Consider the following 20,860-nt stretch of genomic DNA (forward strand, 5'->3'; position numbering starts at 1 on the left):
CTTGACCTCTGCAGCGTGGGGAGTGACAATTCTAAAACTGCAGCCACTTTCCTCAGCATGTCTGCAAAGGATGAACTTGCCTCCGTGGCAAAACTAGGGGGCGAAAGCAACCCAAGGCTGGCGAAGAATCCAGCCCACTAGCCTCACCAAGAGCTGGAAGACAGCTCTCCTCCACCTGAAACACATTGGTGTCGGAATCACTCATACCACGATCTGTCAACAGGCATTCAACTAGCAGAAAGCCTTTTTGAGTTCATTAAATGGAAGAAACCAGACAACCACTGCTCCCTCCTCCACTGCGAGGGCCAAAAAGACATGTTGCTGTGTTTCATCTTTAGCATTGATCGAATCCTAAAGTAAACAATGTTTCCTCAATTTCAAGTATACTTTGAAGACCTAAAAGCCTTATATCATGTTTACACATGAACAGATTTGTAAGTCTAACGCAACATTGTGAATAAAGTACCAGAAGACGTAACACAAATGACACTTCAAAAACAGGTGCAGCATCCTCCATTAAGCCTCTCGGACATCTCTATGCATCAGCTGTGGCAGCTGTACACTTGGAAAATAAATGTATAGTATAATAGAGTCTATGCTTAATGTGCAGCATTCTGGTTTTCCACCAGGAGTTTCCACTCTATATCATAAAGTAAATGATGTCCGAGTCTCTCACTTCCTCCTCAAGAGAGTGGTTTACGGGGTGGTGGTGGTGGGGCATTACACAGTTATCCCTGTAGTTCCTACTACAAGCATTGCACAGGTATACCGTTGGTTGTATCGTTCCTTAATATTCTGTAATTCCTTTTGTTTTGTGATAGTTTTCACTCACTTAGTTTTTCAGTAGTAACAACTTGGTCCTGAAGAAAGCCATGATCAATTTGTGATCAAGATTGGCTGAAACGGGGAGGGGGGGCGGCTAGCAGCCGAACAAGATAGCCGCAGTCTAACCGAGCTCCGTGACAGACGGGGCTTTCCCACATTAATCCGCTAATATATCCTGTCAATTAATGGTATTGCTTAAGTGATCCCTGTGCAGCAGTGTTTGCGACGCCGAATGAGCTGCTTTTGACCCTTGCAACCCAACCGAACGCCGAGATCGTACGAAGAGGAGAACGCGGCCTAGAAGACACACTGAAGCCGGGACCTCGAGTGAGAGAAGGCCGACACGGAACAGAGATTGGCATTATAGGCCGGCGCTTGTTAAAACCCTGGTGAACAAGAAGCCCTAGACCGGCAACACACGGCGTGCTGATTGACGGCAGCGGCATCCGTGAAGGAGAAGTTAACTGGATGCCCGCATCGGACCTCAGCGAAACACGAGTGAGTGGTGCGTGAGGGTAACACTAAAGGCCGCAGACACCCGTTGGGACAAAAGAAGTGCCTGAGCCAGCAGAGACGGCAGGAGCGGGCTCGGAAGATCGAGAGGCGCTGGAGGTGGGGGCACAAGCACGAGTACCAAGGGAGGACATAGGCTGAATTCGGACCACCCATGGGGAAAAACACAGCCAGAGGGCCGGCGAAGGGGAGTAACAGCGTGATTGTGTCAGAGCTTCACACATGCCCTTACACGAGTTGCTGTGCAAGACAGGCGGTGTAGGGTTAGCGCGGCAGACCGCGCTCCCCTCTGACTCCCAGTAAAAGCCCGGAGCAACAGGAGGAACTGGGGCACAAACATCCGCTTCCACACACAACAGTGACAAGAGGGTAGGAACACTGGGAGGCCACGTGTGCAATCTCTGCACACGGCAGGCAACGGTGAACACTGCGCAAAGGCACAAAACCTACCATACAAGGGAAGCACGATGGGAGGCAGAGGCCCCAGGACGCAGCAGACCCCCAGACTGGACAAATATGCCTATACAAGGGACTCCTCGGAGCCCCCTAGAGTGGATGCAACGCAGGCTGCAACCAGGACGGCAGACAAACCAGAAGTCACTGATGAAGTGACCCTCCATGATGTGATGGCGGCCCTGCAAACGATGCAGTCCTCGATGGGCTCAATTTCTACAGACATTTCCTTATTACGGGCTGATTTTGCGAAAATGTCAGACAGGTTAGTTGATGTGGAAAAGACGACGGCGGGGCAGTCCACGGATACGGCGACATTGCGGCAGCAAGTACAACGACTAGAAGCGGACAATAAAATGATAACGGCTGGACGATCAGGAAGGCCGCTCCTGGCGTAACAATGTGCGCCTAGTTGGTGTACCAGAAAAAGCAGGTGGGCCAGCCCTAGATCTCATCGTAGAACACTTGATCAAGAACCAGCTGCAGCCACAAGGACTGTCCAATTATTTTTGGGTGGAGAGGGCACACCGTGTACGGGGGGTAGACCCTGCCCGGGGGCGCCTCCAAGGCCAATTTTGGCACGCATTTTCAACTTTCGGGGAACGCGACGTCATTTTAAAAGCAGCACGCATAGTCCAACTCCGAAATTACTCTTTACTCTGATTATACAGCAGCGGTTACACAACAACGGCGTAGTTTTGCCAAAGTCAAAAGGGAACTGCGAACCAGAGAACTAAAATACTCTATGCTTTTTCCGGCGAAACTGTGAGTCGAATCTGAAGGGAAGACATGGTTCTTCGAGACACCAGCAGCGGTGCAGGACTGGCTAGAGGGATGGCGTCCGGCCAAGGGATCCAAGACTCGGGAGAACTCACAAAACACCAGCTGAGGAGTGAAGATGGATGCCAAGAAAGACGACACACTGATGCACAATTGGGACTCAGGACATCTACAACGCAAAGAGCACAAAGACTGAAGTCGATGGACTGAGACATTGAATCCGTGTTGCTAACGCGAGACCCTTATCAGGAGTCGGAACTAGAAGTAGAACACTGCCCGCTGCTAGACCGGGACTCACAACTCTGATTGAGAAAGAACAATGAACGGGGGGCATGGGCCCCCGCAGGTAGGATCTAGCGAACTATACGCAATACTGTACCGATAGACTTTTCTGATGGGAGGGTCTTGGTCTGGTCACGGAAAGACTCACCCCCGTGTGAGACGAGACTAGTTAGGGATTTCAAGCACTCTGCTCAGTTGGGGTGGCGGGCAGTTCCAGAACCGCCAGGCAGGGAGGCAGGGTAGGGGGTTAAGGTTGGGGAAAACATGAGAATTGACAGGTTCTGTTTTAATTTAACTGTTTTGGTTCTTCTCCATGAAGGGTTTACGGACATCGAACATTATACTTGGACACACGGCCTATATTACGATTCTGTTCATAGTAAAATTGTAATAGATACACATGACACATCCAACACAACGATGTGAAGACTCGAATGCCGGCTCTCTGACACCACGGGCCCGGGCCCCCTCCTATCTGCCATATCCTGGAATGTCAATGGGCTAGGCAATAAGATAAAGAGATAAAGAGGGGACTGGTTCTCCAGTACTTAAAACGCAAGGTCCCGACAGTGGCACACATCCAGGAGTCACATCTGGTGGGTACAGCTTGTAAGGCGTTGAACCATTTGGGGTACAAAATGGTGGCTCATTCAGAATTCACCTCCGGTTCCCGGGGAGTGGGCATATTGGTTCATAAAAGCTCGCCCCTGATACTGAAAGGGACATTGACGGACGACCAGGGACGCTTCGCAGCATTGTCATGTCAATGGGAAGGGAAACTGTATAATGTGGTTTCAGTCTACATCCCACCCCACACTCCACCATACAGCATTCCATGATCTTGACAAATTCCTGCTTGGTCTTCCAGAAGGGGAACTGATTGTGGGTGGGGACTTTAATGCAGTAATAAACACCGCTATAGAGCACAGACCGCCCAGAGAACCTGCTAAACCCAATCAGGCTCTGAAGGAATTCATAGATGCGCTGGGACTGATCGACATATGGCGGGTGAGAAACCCCACCGAGCAACAATACACCTTTCACTCCGGGGTACACAACAGTCTCTCATGGATTGATTACATCCTGACCCTAGCAATAACCCCGGAAAGGATCATTGATATATCACACTTACCAAGGGGCATCTCAGACCACTCCCCAATACAATTCACATATACATCACAGGTTCCAGGTAGAAAGCGGATCTTCCTGCTCTATCCAGGATATCTAAAGATCCCTAAGATTGGTAGAGCACTCGTGAAAATTACTGGACAATACTTCGCAGAGAACAAGCACTCTGCGGAATCACCAAGCACTTTATGGGAAGCATACAAATCGGTGATTCGGGGCCAAGCTATGTCCATAATCACCAGCCACAAAAGGGAATAAAGACAACACCTAGACACTCTGGAAGAGGAAGTACAGAGGGCGGAGATAGCCCACACCGCAAACACTAACAACACCACAGCACAAGCCCTAACATTAGCATGTCAGGAGTATAGGACGTTTGCATGGGAAGACACGAAAGCTAGAACACACTGCCACCCAGCATAGGCTTTACGAACTAGGAGATAAGATGGGCAGAATGCTGGCATGGCTGGAAAGGAAAGAGAGGGCGAGCAGATGGATTGCCCAACTGACGCTAGAGGACGACATCACCACGACAGACCCACAACTTATAGCGGAAGGGCTAGCCACACATTATAAAAAGGAATATACGCCGCGAGCCACAGCCACCGTAGATGGGAACATATAGTTTCTCCGCGACATCAAACAGCCTACACTAGCACAGGAAGAAATGTTGGAATTAGAAGCAGCATTTACAACCGAAGAATTGGGGGTGGCACTATCTGCACTTCACACAGGGAAGGCAACAGGGCCTATTGACCTGCCGGTTGAATTATACAAAAAGGTAGCAGGACAAATCATGCCCCACTTACTTAATATGTATAACGAGAGTCTTGAAAAGGGGACGTTACCAAAAGATCAACGCCTAGCCACCATCTTAGCAATATATAAGCCAGGTAAGCCACCACTACATAGCTCATCCTACCGCCCAATATCCTTGATAAATGCAGAAGCCAAGATACTAGCAAAAGCATTAGCGCTCCGTCTGCAACCTCACCTTAAGACACTAATCCACCCAGATCAATCAGGGTTTATGCCGGGGCGCAATACCTCCCTCAAGTTAAGATGTCTGCATGGAGTATTGGCTCGCATACCAATGATCCAAGAAGATGCAGCTATCCTCTCGTTAGACGCCACGATGGCTTTTGATCTCGTGGAATGGCCGTTTTTGTTCACAGTACTCCAAAAGATGGGGTTTGGCCCGAAATACTGCGCATGGATTAAATTACTATACACAGCGCCCCTAGCACATATAGTAGCAAATGGCCTTGTCTCAAGAGAGTTTACACTGGGAAGGGGCACAAGACAGGGCTGGACGCTGTCACCACTCCTTTTCGTGCTGATACTTAACCGCTCGCGGCCTGGATAAGACAGGACGTGATGATCCGGGGGATGAGATGGGAGGCAGACTGGGAAGACCGAATTTCGCTTTATGCGGATGATGTGTTAATATATCTAACGTCCCTGGCATGGTCATTGGTGTGCTTACTGGATATCTGTACTGCATACGAGAGGGTGTCAGGGTACACTATAAACTGGTCAAAATCACTTCTTTATGTTTTACATGATCCCACACCCAAGCTCCCGCAGGGATGCGAGCTACAAATTGAGACTAAGGGGTTTAAATATTTGGGAATCTACGCTACACCACAGGTGACACTTTTTGTAGAAGAAAACCTAATGCGGCCACTCGTAAAGTTTCGTAACAATGTTAAACACTGGAGGTCACTTCCATTGTCGCTACTGGGGAGGGCAGCACTCTTTAAGATGATGGCCCTGCCCAGTTTTTTATATGCCTTCCAAAATACCCCAGTCCCCCCCCATATATTTTAAAGGAATCAACGCTGAAGTCTCCACTTTATTGTGGGATGGGAAACTGGCACATATAGCGCAACATAAACTGGTCCACAGCTGGTATGATGGGGGAATTGCACTACCTAACGTAAAATTGTACTACTAGGCTTCGCAGCTTGTGGTGATAGGCCAATGGTTACATGCCCCACAGGAGGAACCGGCATTCAGAATGGATAGATATGTCTTGCCCACTGATCACCTGATAAAAGCCCTCTATACGAATAAGAGAAAGAACACACTCACAGGGCCGACAGCTCACACAATCAAAATATGGCATACAGCGCAGAGAGCGTTGGGATGGGAGGGAGTATTGACACAGGCCACCCCCCTTTGGGAGACCCGACATTTAGGCACTTTAGCCAACACAAAGGGGTTCAAGAAATGGGACCTCATTGGAATTTCCAAAATAGGAGATCTATGGGTGAAAGGGGAGGTTCTGCCCTTCGCAAAACTGCGAGAAACGTACAGAATGGCAGAGACGGAACTCTATAGATATATACAAATCAGACGCGCTCAAGAGCGTGATCCCCCCCAACACACAATTAGCAGAGTCCTCGCCTCTTGAGGACAGACTCCTCACTGACCATATGGAAAAAAAGGCCATCTCCCAGAATGTATCGTAAGATAGTGAACAACCAACCAGACCCCACGACGACACTCAGGGACAGGTGGCAGACAGAATTAGGAGACATGGAGGACTCAGACTGGTAGGACGCGCTGGCTTCTCCCCGGGAAGGAGCGATTCCATCTAAGCTCACATTAGTACAGCTTAAGGTGCTTCACCGCATATACTATTCACGCACTACACTACATAAGCTGGGGCATGCGCCTGACTCACTATGTCTGCGAAACTGTGGACTCACAGGAACATCCTATCACATAATATGGGAATGCCCACAAATACAATTCTACTAGGAACGATTAATGAATGTGGTTTCACAGGTGGGGGGGCGCAGGTTCCGCCGGATCCCAAGAGGTGCCTCCTGAACACTTGGAAGCCCACAGACAAACTTGGCAATGCAAAACTGGGCCACGCTAGGGATGACGATAGCAAAGAGAAACATAGCTAGGAACTGGGGTTCTGGAGTGCTCCCCACATACCAGCAATGGAGAAAGACATGGATATCGCAATGGTGGCCGAAAGGGCGGTATACACCATAGAGGCTGCCCTAAGAAATGGTCCAGAATCTGGGGAAAGTGGAACGAATTCAGAGGGAATCTATGCGAGCCTCCGCGAATAGACTCAAGCCCGGACAACAGCCCATGAACAAGGCACCGTCAAGGTCAGGATTATAAGATGTCATTGATAAATGGTAACGAGTGTTGGGGAGATGGTAAGGGGCTAACGAATAATGATGTACCGTAATATGTACAGTTATAATGGAATTTCATACGGATGCCGTGATGGATGATGTATGTGGTAAGCCAAATGATAATGGAGATTGTTGAATTTTATTGTGCAAAAAGGAAATACAATTAAAAAAAAAAAATGATTGGCTGAAACATGTAGACCTTTCCAGCATTTTTCACCAGCGCGCTCGTACATTTATTCAGACCGCACTCTTACTGCTTTTAACTCTTGACACCACGGGATACCTAATAAATTCGTTTTTCTCCTGGTTGTCAATTTTAACTCACTTACTTCATACACTGCATCACGTACTTTCACCACACAGTTTCATGCTCCATCAATCTTAGGAGTTCTAGCTCCCGGATAAATACTAAAAACATTCACGAGCTCCTCCTTTACACTAGCAAGGAGGTGTAGCTCCTTGGCTGCACCAGGTTGCAGCCAAGAGGAGATCCCAAACGATGAAGCATGCCACCTCGGTGGGTGATGGAATTCCGTCCTCTTAAATAGGACTTCTCCAATTTGTGTTTTCCTGTTGGTTTGCGCCGTTTACCTGTCTGTTTATATATATATATATTTTCTAGGGACCCATGTATTCTTTATTATTGAATTCTGGAAGTTGCCTTAACTCGGGAATATGTGATATTTTCTTATAGGGATTGGGCAAAAAGACTAATAAAATAATATTGCCAGGGATGGTTTAATAAATTCTAGTTTCATAAATATGTTATCTACAAAAAGATCTCCTTTGGGGAACGTAATAACATTGACTCAAATGTTACATCTAGCGCTGAAATCTTATTAAGTGGTAAGTACACCTGGTTAGTACATTCTGCCAGTTCATTCGTTGTCCTTGCAGTGGTTTGCAAGAGTTAATCCTTATTACAAACTGTTCTACTGGGCGCAGAGAGCCACTTCTGATTGGGAGCTTCTCCCACTAAGAACGAAGTGCAGCCCAATCCTTGGCACTCTGGAGCCCCCACGTACCTGTGCTGTCCTGGAGTAGGGCATGTACCACCCCACCCTACAACCATCATCTGGCTGCCAATAAGTAAGGTGAGAGAAGGCAAGTGGGGATACCCAGAAGAGGGCACTGTGGTCTGCTTGTGAGGGTCTTTGAGAAAACAGATAGCCAAGTATCACCTATGCTGGCTAGGGCCAGTCGGCCTGTCTGGTTACTATCATCTGATGATGTGGCAGAAAGGGGACGCATGAACAAGCTGCTTAGCTTCCCTAAATGCCCTTTCCGGTGTTACTCTATCTACCTGCAATTTCCTCATATTTTCAATATCCCCCAGGTAACACACTGCTCCACACCACCATGGAAGTGACAGAGTAGAGCAATACATAAGTGCCATCCCTGCGTCCTGACATCACTTCCTTTCTTGATGTACCTTCCTGCGTGAAATCCAGTGCTCTGCTCCCAACTTTGTCAATTTTGTAACCACTCCAAAATCTGGGCGCTTTTGGTAGGCACATTGTTCTATGGAAAACCACAGGACTCAAGCAATGCTCAGACAACAGGAAGCAGATGTCTATCACATCAATGCCCAGACAACAGGAAACAGATGTATGTCACATATACAGAACACCAGTAGGCCTGTTACCTCCCGAGACACAGCTTGACTCACCACATGGACCACCAAAGGAAGAAAGTGTCTCACTTGCAGTTGTGATTCGATGGACAGCCGAGGTACTAGAATTCCAGTTTCTCTCCATTGAGACAAAACATTATGTGGCATTTGAGCTATTGCTTCTATTTAATGATGCCCTCATTGAGGCTCTGAAGGCTATATGGTCGAAAACCATGTTCTGGCCCGTCTGTTACCAGATGCCACAGGTCAGCGCTTGGTGATCTGGACTTTTTCACCAAGCATCCTACTCTGAAAAGTCTCATTGTAAAGGACTCAACCAGCAATGTGAACTGTACTCATTGCCAACCAATCATCGGCCTAGAGAATCCAAAAACAATGTGTTCTTAGGCAAGCATATGTTTTCCTCTGCCAGCCTTGCATTGCGATCACTAAAAGCAATTTGTCTGTTGGGATGATACACACATGCCCTAGGGAACATGGCCAGCAAGATCTTGCTGGCAGTCCCAGATGATCTTAGGCCTCTCTAGACAATCAGTAATAGGCAGGATGCGGCCAAGTATGTAGTGTACTCCGGTTTGGATAGCATGTACTGCATTGGCAGGACATCAGTACCAGCATTGTCCTTCCTAGACATGCATAGAAGAGGTCCACATGTTTTTCCTGCTATGTACAGGCATCACTAATGGATATGCCCTTTGATGGGTCTTCATCTCTCAAGCCCTGTCAAAGTCACATGTCCTTGGAGGACGAAAACTTGCACACTAAGCCAAACTGTTCTTTTAGGACTTTGCATTGCCACCTGGCTAGCTAATCTATGTTAAAATTATTCCAGTATAGTACATGGCTAGAACAGATGAGGCCCAGTGGATGATGGGCAGCAGAAGGAAACTGTAGCACAAATAATGCACGTTTGCACTACACTACTGCTGTGTTGTGAGATTTTTAAACCACATGATACTACCACTGATGGGTATGAATTAGCTCATTTTTGTGCAGGGTATAAGGTAACTGCTCTGTTAGATCATCTGGACAACTAAGACTGAGCAAATTGAAAAATACCTACCTAGTGGAATGCTGCTGTGCTAGACGAAATTATGGAAGAAGGGTAAGTCTCCTTTCACTACATTGCCTCTTCTATCCTGAAATACCATTGACTATTAATAATGACAGTGGAAGTTGTTCTGGGAGGAAGTTCTAGAAGGTCAGAAGGATGCCTCATTATGTAAACTACAACGAACAAGGCACTCTGAGATCCACAAGAAGTATTGGGCACGCATGGATCAGTGGGACAGCACAGTAACACAAGACAAGCGGATTCGCTCTTGCACTGTCAGGGCAGCAACCTACCAAGCGCTTAATTTCTCTCCTTGCATTGTGCAGAGTACCCCTCTAGGTACTGTTTGTGCTATGGCCTCACTAGTGGTCACTCAACTAGTACTCTCCTGCCTTTGAGACCATTTAAGAGCATGCGAGGGGCTTGGGGCATGGACAGAGGCTCACATTTTGGCTTCCCTTCAGCCTAGCAGGAGTGGATAGAATCTGGACTTTTTAAAATATGTGTAGTTTTTGCTCAGGTTGCCAGCCTTGATTGCTCTTCCACAACCTTCCTCCTTTATGGGGAGAATTTGTTCAGCACTAGACAGTATATCCATACTAATATAATAAAGAGAGAGCCCAAACCTTTGAGGCGGGTAATCTCAGGAACCACAGCACCAATCACAACACCCAATACAGCGTTGTAAAGGGAAGTTGCAGCAGAAGGACATAGGCTATGCAGACGCCCACCATATACATTTAAAAGGTAAAAGAACCGTGCCAGCAAAGTAGTCCCTTGTGGGCGTGTCTGCGCTGTGCGCGTGTGCTGGGGGCGTGACAAACGCTGGGGGCGTGTGGTACGTTCCGCCCTTCATACCATGTCTCATATCGTGTGCTAATCCCACCCTGCTCCCTGTAAATACCCCTGCAACCCATAATCATAACCCACCATTACTGTCATGCCTGTAGCAATGAATGGAAAACATCGCGCATAATGGTTGGCAAAACGGCTCCTACGGAGAAGGGCGCATGCGCAATGGAGTAGTTTTGTATTTAGTCCCTCCTTAGTGTTTCCTCAATGCTTCGCGTTCCGTTCTGTTTCCGGGGCTTAGCTGTTTCCGGCCGGGTCACGGTGGTGGCGAAAGCGGGTTCGTCGGGTTTCGGCGTCTACGGTAAGTTTCATGACAAGAAGTGATTTCCTCAGTTTCCTCAGTTCATATTATATTTCTTTTTGCCTAGTTTTGTATGCATTGTTCCTTCCCTCTATGGTTATTTGTTGGTTGGCATTATTCGGAGTCAGACTCACTACGACTGCATGATTCCTTATTTTGTATTTGGAGAGACTACAAGGTCGGAAAGACTTTGGCACATTGTGTGCACGTGTGTTGTATATTAAATACGCTGGCCGGCGCTTCCCAGGGTAACCGGCAGTCAGAAAGGAAAAGTCGTGCGGTAACTTTTCCTTCCGTGTTTTGTAAACTTAGAATTCTGGTGTTCAAGCGTATATCAGCGCTTTTCAGGAAGAATAGCATTGAATTCTTCCTTCTTGATACAAGGCTGTGGCTATATGAGGAGAAGTGTTTTGCACTATAAGGTGATTACAATAAGGTATCGATATTACCAAGCCCTCATTTCTTGAGAGTAGTGAATATAACAAGTACTGCTTTTATTTGGCTTTAGCAGGGGCACAGTAAGACATTCCTACCAAGTCCCGGTATATGTGTTATACGACGATATTAGGTAAAGAGATTACCTGTTATCATACAAAGATTAATCGTTTGTTCAGTAAACAGTCTTTGCATGACCATTTTTGTGTTCAGATACAATATCCTAGGGTTGATGGTAGATGAGTGAAGAATACATGGATGATAAAGAGTAAAGCCAACCCTGCTTTCATTCCAGGTAGTAAACGTGAGATTTACTTCAGAATAAGTAGAGAGGCATGACTGTGCAGAACGTAGTAATCTATGTTATTTATTTCCACTGCAGCACCTTGTAACCTGATATCCAGACCTTATGACCTCCTGAATAAACGTGTCAGATAAGAAGACAAATTATCTGCTGTATCTCTCAATCCCCCACCTATCCTTGTTTTGTTCCCCTGTTTTCCCTTTCGGGCACCGCTCTATCTTACCAGTTGTAACATTGCTATCTGGTGTAGAGTGGACCTGGGAGGGGAAGCTGTGGGTCTGGCTTCGGATCCAGGATACTCCTGCTGCAACATTTGGTATTCACGACAATTACTCTTTAAAATACCCCAATACCCTTAAACACGAACCCATCTTAACCCTATAAATATACCCTGTACCCCAAAACCCAAACCTATCCCTAAACCCTAAAAATACCCCTGTACCCCAAAACCCAAAACTAGCCCTGAACCCTATAAATACCCCTGTACCCCAAAACCCAAACCTACACCTGAACCCTAAAATACCTCTGTACCCCAAAACCCAAACCTACACCTGAACCCCAAAATACCCCTGTACCCCAAAACCCAAACCTACCCCTGAACCCTAAAAATACCCCTGTACCCCAAAACCCAAACCTAGCCCTGAACCCTAAAAATAACCCTGTACCCCAAAACCCAAACCTACCCCTGAACCCTAAAATACCCCTGTACCCCAAAACCCAAACCTACCCCTGAACCCTAAAAATACCCCTATACCCCAAAACCCAAACCTAGCCCTGAACCCTAAAAATACCCCGGTACCCCAAAACCCATACCTATCCCCAAACCCTAAACCTACCCCTGTACCCCATAACCCAAAACTATATCTGAACTCTTAAAATACCCAAACCCCCCAAAACATATACCTCAGTACTGCAAAACATATACCCCTATACCCATATTTACCTTATCCAAACATTAAAAAAAACCAAGCTTTTACCATTCATGCATTTACAACGAATTTCGTTGTAAATGTATGCATGGTAAAATCATATAAAATGTAATGCCATGCGTTATAATGGCATTGCGGAGTCATGGTACTTTCGTAATGAAAGTATGCGGAGTGATGGCATGCGGAAAGAAAGTTGCGGAATAATGGGTGTTTTACCCTCCCCCGGTAAGTACATTGGTGGCACGGCAGCCCACATCTCCAGCAACATACTCATATTTTTTCACCACCCCTTTGAAAAATGCACAGGTCTCTCTCATTGATGGCCAGCACCGACATACACTTTTAGACACACCTCCCACTTTTAGACACACAAGTTCTAGAATTGCGAACTTTAGAGCTGGGGAGCTACGTTTGAATCTCGGCATCAGCTCAACATCCTGTGATTCCAGGCAAATCGCTTTGTCTCCCCGTGCCTACCACAAATTAATGTGTTCTTCTGTAATGTAGATTGTGCTCATGCCATGTTGTCGAGTTTGCGCTGTATAATATTGCAAGGAAAAATAAAGTAGGGAAACTCGAGTTCACACACTACTGAACGCGCACTCTTAAGTGCATCAGCAGTGCACTGTGAATCGGAGCGTTTCACGGGCCTGTCACAGATAAGAAATGCTATCTAAACGAAATCCTACAAAACAATATACTACTGGCTGGCAGCAATTCATACCTGGACAACATCGGGACGGGCTGCTTGTAATAAATAAATACATTAAAATGGTGCATGGCTAGTGTTTTTCAACAGTACCTCTGTCTCACACATGTCGTTGTATGGATTACTGGTGCTTCTCTGATTACCCCCCTTTTTGGAGTTGGGGCATACAGCATTCCATTGCCCCTGAGGGGAAGCGGGTTTTTGTATGTTTAACACTCACATACCCTCACCCATCAAACCACCAGATGCTGCAACCCATAACATGATAACTGACCTCGCTAGTCATCATGCACAACATGACAACACTTCCATACAGGCTTGAAACAAAAACACCCTCCCAACAACACAACCTACATGGTGTAGCTTACTACACGTATAGAAACGCATTCAGGGCCCCTCTTAGTCAGGGCTAGACGGGGATGGCTAACCCGCCATGGCAATTACATCGGACCGGCCGCCGAAAGGGGGGGGGGGTGTAATTGCCAGGGCTGGAACGCTGCTGCGCTTTTGTTACAAGGGGCCGATTTTGCAGCAAGGCTGCAAAACCTGTCTCCCAGCAACAAAAATGCCCCCCGCCGGTACAAAACCAGCACCTTCCGGCCCAGTGGAGAAAAGTGCAGTGACCACAACAGCCAGTTCGACCCTGCGATTAGTGATTTACAAATGCTACAATATAACAGCCTCCAATAGCAAATTGGCATCAACTTAGGTGGCTATTAAAAGAACTATGGCTTCAGAGGTGCAAGGGTCTACAGTGGGGAGCTACGCATTAGAGATAGTGCTTGAACTCACAGTTTGAGGGTAACATAACTACAGGGCCTTCAACCATTTAGTTCAAGTCAGAACATGGATGTACAACCTTGTTTTCAAGGATGAAACTCTCCTACCCCACATGTAGTGGGCAGACACCTATGAGAACCTTCCTGTTTCTGCTCAATGCTGACAGATCCCCCTAGCTCCCCTAATTGGGTATTAGGGGAGCTAGGGGGATGGTTATGGGTATGGAGAAGTGTGGCTCAATGGTTAGAGCGGCAGACCCTGATGCAGAGGTCTAGCCCGGGACCAGGGTTCAATTCCCCGCCACGGCGGGTCTTGGGCTCAAAATTCCACGGACCTGATAATTCTCGCCTCGGTGCCTATTCCAATCATGGAGTCCCACTCTGCAACTCTGGGCAATAGGTTGCTTAATCTCCACAACGGCCCCCACAACGCTAAGGATGCCTGGCCTCCACCTTGGGGGTGCCCAGGAGTGGACACCTCACAGGGAAAGCCAGGATGGGTTCCACAGCGGTATTCATACAAGCGCCTTGAGACCCTTGCGGGTGAGTAGTGTGCTATCCAAGTATCAATTTACAATTTACATTATGTTTGTATCAACTATCTTCCTGCACAGACACAATCCCTTCGACCTGGTCCAATGACCTTCCCCATCCAATCTTACTTTACTACCTCCTCTCTCCCAACCCATTTTCACACTCTGGCCTGCTCCCTGTCCAAATCCCTTCCATGTTTGCCTCCTATGTCCAATCACCACGCCACCTCCTTCCATTTCCCCCCCTTTTGACCACTTGCTTACCTATCAAGTCACCTCAGGACAGGCTATGTTTTTCCTTGCAGCTCCTGGCTTGTTTGTTTAACTTTTCCTTCTCTGTCTTTTCACTCTCTCCCCAACTGTCTCTGTGATCCTTCCCTTTCAACAGAATTCCTCCATCTCACTGTGTGGCCTTTCAGCCGCTCTTGCCTGGTACCCATGTCCCTTCTCTATCCCCAATGCCCCCTTCCATCTCCCATCCACCTCTCCCAGTTCAAGAGACACCTGCTGCTTCTGTGAGATACATTCAACTTGTCACCTGTCTTGCAAATCTTTCTTAGTCACGTGGACGTGTTGTGAAATACCCGATGCCCTGCCATGCTGTGACAGTGGATTGTCACACACAGCTATCAAAGGAAAAATATGTTCAATAAATCACCTTTGGCACCTTATTATAAAAAAGCGTTATTTCTAGCTCATCTGTAAAACATTTGAAATAACTGTGTGGAAAAAACACTTTACGACCTACACCACAATATACAGAGTGCTGACTAATAACGTGCCCTTCTCCACCTGCAAAATGAAATACAATTATAGCGCGTAGGAATCCTCAAGAAAGCGTAAACAAACTGCATGGAACCGGACCTGGAAAAGGGAATCTATTCTTAATACTGTAAAGAATGTTTTACCTGTGTTATCTAACAAGATGATCATGTTGTTCCATGCTAGGCTATGTTCTGGTTTCAGAACTGTAGCATTTCTCCATGCGTTCAGGGCATCTAGGTGGCGATTCAAGTCTGCATACTGTAAACAAACAAGGGAAAAGAGGAGATTAGAGCTTTTACAACACAATGGCGTTTTGCATTGTACCACACAATATGCAACCAACATGGTTATTTTAAAACTCATACACGGCCCATGTATTCATTTTTATGCCAGGACTAGAGACCACGTTAGCTGGCTGCCACAGATAATATAATCTACGCAAAGAAAGGGGAAGGCGGTGAAAGCCACTTCAGTCACTCGTTGTCAGCTCATGTGCAGTAGCATTGGTGGTTTTAACTGTATGGAGTTCTGTTTTTATACTATGTGCGGCTGCTTGATTAGTGCAGCAGACAGATGAGGAATGGTTCCATTGTTATTAGGCCTGGGCGGTGACCTCCGCTCTGTTCGTGAAGTTTTCGGCACTCTGCGGAGCACGCAGAGTTTCAAAAATCTCAGCAGAGCGGAGTTTTTTCCCGTTCGCCAAATTCAAGTTGGTGAGCGCGGAAAATGATTTCTGAGCGTGGGAGGTCGCGGATGGTCGTGACCGCTCACGTTGAGAAACCTTTTGTCCACATTGAGAAAGCTGCTGGTCAGGCAGAAATCTACTCGAGCAGCAAGAAAAGAAGCAGCGTTCTCTTGCGATGCACATGGTGCCATTCGCGCTGATTTTACAGTGCAGAAAAAACACCCGATGCTGAAAATCAGCACTAACGACATGACCAAACGCACTCCACCACTTGCGAAACTCCGCAAAATCCGCCCAGGCCTTATAGACAGGAAAGTGTCTTTAAATTACAATGGAGGGTTAAGATTGATTCTTAACATTTACAAGACACAGGAAGTGACACTTAGTCATGCGGTAAGTCCATCTGCTCTGCATGGCACGCTTTGGCTCCTGTCCATGTAATGGCTCATTCCAGGCAGGTTCAAAGTTCGGCGTAGGGTTATTGTTCAGAAATAGCACGGCGCTCAACAGCTGGTAGGTTCGAGGTGGTTGTTGTGATTGTTATTTGTTGGTGCAGCTTGATCAGAGATAACCCTATTCTCTGCAAAAGAAGGAAGAGAGGAGCTCTGCCTTCTATAAGTATATGTACAATGTCAAGCGCACACAACCAAGGTTCATTCAATAATTTGTGATGTATTCTTTGATGGAAGGACAAGACCAGACTTTTCTTTTTCTAAATTTGTTCCTTTCCTTATTTATTGTATCACAAAATGGTACTTGTATGTATGAAAACCAGCCGACACGTGTTTCGTCAAAAACCGGGGTAGACCCGTGACTCTTCAGGGCTGATGGGGTAAGGCTGAGGTCAGTATCGTCGGACCGGTGATATTTCCAACCCGGTCCTAATCGGGCATGGGTAAATAATGTTCATGTGCACGTAAAGGAGGTGCTCCTTCACACAGGAAATGCGGGTTGTGCCGCCGTTCAGTATACGGTCGGTCACAAATGGGCAAGCAAATCCGCTTGACCCATCGTTGAGGCTTTTCAGTAAGCCGGTTGGGACGGTTGTGGTCCCAACCGGCTTACTGAAAAGCCTCAACGATGGGTCAAGCGGATTTGCTTGCCCATTTGTGACCGACCGTATACTGAACGGCGGCACAACCCGCATTTCCTGTGTGAAGGAGCACCTCCTTTACGTGCACATGAACATTATTTACCCATGCCCGATTAGGACCGGGTTGGAAATATCACCGGTCCGACGATACTGACCTCAGCCTTACCCCATCAGCCCTGAAGAGTCACGGGTCTACCCCGGTTTTTGACGAAACACGTGTCGGCTGGTTTTCATACATACAAGTACCATTTTGTGATACAATAAATAAGGAAAGGAACAAATTTAGAAAAAGAAAAGTCTGGTCTTGTCCTTCCATCAAAGAATACATCACAAATTATTGAATGAACCTTGGTTGTGTGCGCTTGACATTGTTCATTCCAGGCAGGCTCTGTAGTGCCCTCTGCAGGTTATCCATCTTCAAACTATGGCTATGGCTAGCTACTGTGACCCTCAAGCTGCTCATCCCTGCCCCTGCACACCTCACACAAGAGATGCAGCTTAAAACTTTGTAGTAAGAATAAACTCGGTGGGGGAAGCATCCATTTCTGCTTTTTTAAACCAGGAAGAAGTTACTGCTGTGGCACTGCAGCCGGTGCCCTCTGCCATATTTGCTCCTTGCTGCTATAGACGCAAATGGTCTCCCCATAATTCACAGGCTGCTAAGGTTTGGTGCCTTGTTTCCAGTCATTGGTTGCTGAAAAGGACGTATGGCTTCGCTTTGGCTGCCCACATATGTATGTCCCTGATATTGGCGTTGCTTCAGCCTGTGCACATATGACTAGCTGGCACAGAGGAAGACGCCATGTGTGGCTCTGCTTTTCCTGCTCTTCTGTCTATTACTGATTTTTTTTTTTTTAAATACTTTTATTGCCATTCTCTGGATTTACGTACATCACAGCAGTAACAATGACATTGGTATACACAAGAAATCTCACATACACTTTGCATCTTAGCATGAGCTTAGGTAACATCGTGGTCTATAATCTCTCGCGTAGCCTCAGAGTCGATGATGGTTCTAAGGGACAAGTGGTGGGGCACTGACAACACCCGTCAATCAATCAATCAATCATGAAATTTGTATAGCGCGCTACTCACCCGGAGGGTCTCAAGGCGCTTGGGGGAGGGGGGGTCCGCTACTGCTCGAACAGCCAGGTCTTGAGTTGCTTCCTGAAGGAGAGGTGGTCTTGGGTCAGACGGAGGTGGATGGGGAGGGAGTTCCAAGTCTTGGCTGCCAGGTAGGAGAAGGATCTTCCTTCCGTGGTGGCTCTTCGGATGCGTGGAACGGCGGCGAGGGCGTGGCTGGTCGATCGTAGCTGGCGGGTGGGGGTGTAGAAGGTCAGGCGGTTGTTGAGGTATCTGGGTCCCAGGTTGTGGAGGGCCTTGTGTGCGTGGGTGAGGAGTTGGAACGTGATTCTCTTGCTGACGGGGAGCCAGTGCAGGTGTCTCAGGTGTCCGGAGATGTGGCTGTGTCGGGGGATGTCCAGGATGAGTCGAGCGGAGGCGTTCTGGATGCGTTGGAGTCTTTTCTGTAGTTTGGCTTGTGGTTCCGGCGTAGAGGGTGTTTCCGTAGTCCAGTCGGCTGGTGACGAGTGCCTTGGTGACCGTCTTCCTGGTTTCGGTGGGGATCCATCGGAAGATCTTTCGGAACATGCGTAGGATGTTGAAACATGACGATGAGACAGCGTTGACTTGTCTGGTCATCGAGAGGGAGGAGTCCAGGATGAAGCCCAGGTTGCGTGCGTGGTCCGTTGGTTTGGGTGCTCTGCCCAGGGCAGGGGGCCACCAGGAGTCGTCCCACGCAGAGGGTGATGATCCCAGGATGAGGACATCCGTCTTGTCTGAATTCAGTTTCAGGCGGCTGTTCATCATCCACTCGGCTACGTCTTTCATCCCTTCGTGTAGGTTGGCTCTGATGGTCGCGGGGTCGTTGGTGAGGGAGAGGATCAGCTGGATGTCGTCAGCGTAGGAGATGATGTTGAGGTTGTGTTGGCGTGCGATGGCCGCGAGGGGGCTCATGTAGATGTTGAAGAGGGTGGGGCTGAGAGATGATCCTTGTGGTATGCCGCAGATGACTTCGGTGGCCTCGGATCTGAACGGGGGGAGGTGGACTCTCTGGGTTCTTCCAGCGAGGAAGGAGATGATCCACTCGAGTGCCTTCTCTTGGATTCCGATGTTGTTGAGGCGCTGCACTAGGGTGCGGTGGCAGACAGTGTCGAACGCTGCGGAGAGGTCCAGGAGGATGAGGGCCGCTGTTTCCCCGTTGTCGAGCAGGGCTCGGATGTCGTCAGTGGCTGCGATGAGGGCGGTCTCGGTGCTGTGGTTGGCTCGGAAGCCGGACTGCGAGTGGTCGAGGGATCCGTTCGTCTCGAGGAAGGTGGCCAGCTGTCTGTTGACGGTCTTCTCGATGACTTTGGCAGGAAAAGGGAGGAGCGAGATGGGGCAGTAGTTTTTGAGGTCGGTGGGGTCCGCTGATGGTTTCTTCAGGAGGGCGCTGAGTTCGGCATGCTTCCAGCTCTCCGGTAAGGTGGCGGTGTTGAAGGAGCAGTTGATGATGTCCCGGAGTTGGGGTGCGATGATGGAGTCGGCCTTGTTGAAGACTTGGTGGGGCATGGGTCGGTTGGTGATCCGGAGTGGATGGTGTTCATCGTGCGGATGGTGTCTTCGGTGCTGACCGGGGTCCAGGCGAGGAGGGTGGTGGTGGGGGGCGTTGGTTCGGTGGTAGGGTGCATGGTCTGTACGCCGAAGCTGTTGTGTATGTCTGCGATCTTGCTGTGGAAGAACGAGGCGAGTGAGTCGCAGAGGTCTTGCGAGGGAGTGATGTCGTTGTTTCCGGCGCTGGGGTTGGAGAGCTCTTTGACGATGTTGAAGAGTTCCTTGCTGTTGTGGGCGTTGTCTAGTCGTTCTTGAATGCTGTCTTCTTGGTGGTGTGGATCAGCTGGTGGTGTTTGCGGGTGGCTTGCTTGAGGGCGGTCATGTTGTCTGTAGTCGGGTCTTTGCGCCAAGCTTTCTCGAGGGTACGGCAGTTCTTTTTGGAGTTCTTGAGTTTGTCGGTGAACCAAGAGGCTTTCTGGCTGCCGGGTCTGCTGGGAGGGGTCTTCAGTGGTGCGAGGTTGTCGGCGCAGTTGGCGATCCACTGTGTGAGGTTGTTGGCTGCTTGGCTGGGGTCCGTTGAGCTGGCGAGAGGGTTCTGGCTCAGGGATGTTGTGAGCTGGTCGGTGGTGATCTTGTTCCAGCTCCTGCGGGGAACCTGTTGTGGGTGGTGGTGGGTCGTGATCCTTCTGAAGCTGAAGTGGACGCAGCTGTGGTCTGTCCAGTGAAGTCGGTGGAGTGGCTGAAGGAGATGTACTTGCTGGAGGAGAAGACTGGGTCAAGCGTATGTCCGGCGTAGTGGGTGGGGGTGTTCACCAGTTGCTGGAGTCCGAGGTTGGCGAGGTTGTCCAGCAGGGTGGTGGTGTTGCTGTCATTGTTGTTCTCCAGGTGGAAGTTGAGGTCCCCTAGGAGGATGTAGTCAGCGGAGGGGAGGGCGTGCGGGCTGATGAAGTCTGCGATGTCTTCGCTGAATTGTGTGCGAGGTCCCGGGGGTCTGTAGATGAGGGTGCCTCTGAGAGTGGTCTTGGGGTCGGTGTGTATCTGGAAGTGCAGG

At 48.3% G+C, this 20,860-nt stretch overlaps 1 protein-coding gene across 1 annotated transcript in view; it reads right to left on the minus strand.

Annotated features, from left to right (window-relative positions):
• Positions 1-20,860, minus strand: part of TMTC4 (transmembrane O-mannosyltransferase targeting cadherins 4) — an 861,371-nt gene that overhangs the window by 87,146 nt on the left and 753,365 nt on the right. The window contains exon 15 of the mRNA XM_078657625.1: positions 15,583-15,697. Within this exon, the coding sequence (XP_078513751.1) occupies positions 15,583-15,697 (115 nt within the window). The remainder of the gene's footprint in view (positions 1-15,582; positions 15,698-20,860) is intronic.

The sequence above is a fragment of the Lissotriton helveticus genome, chromosome 8, assembly GCF_964261635.1.
Source record: "Lissotriton helveticus chromosome 8, aLisHel1.1, whole genome shotgun sequence".
Lineage (NCBI taxonomy): Eukaryota > Metazoa > Chordata > Amphibia > Caudata > Salamandridae > Lissotriton > Lissotriton helveticus.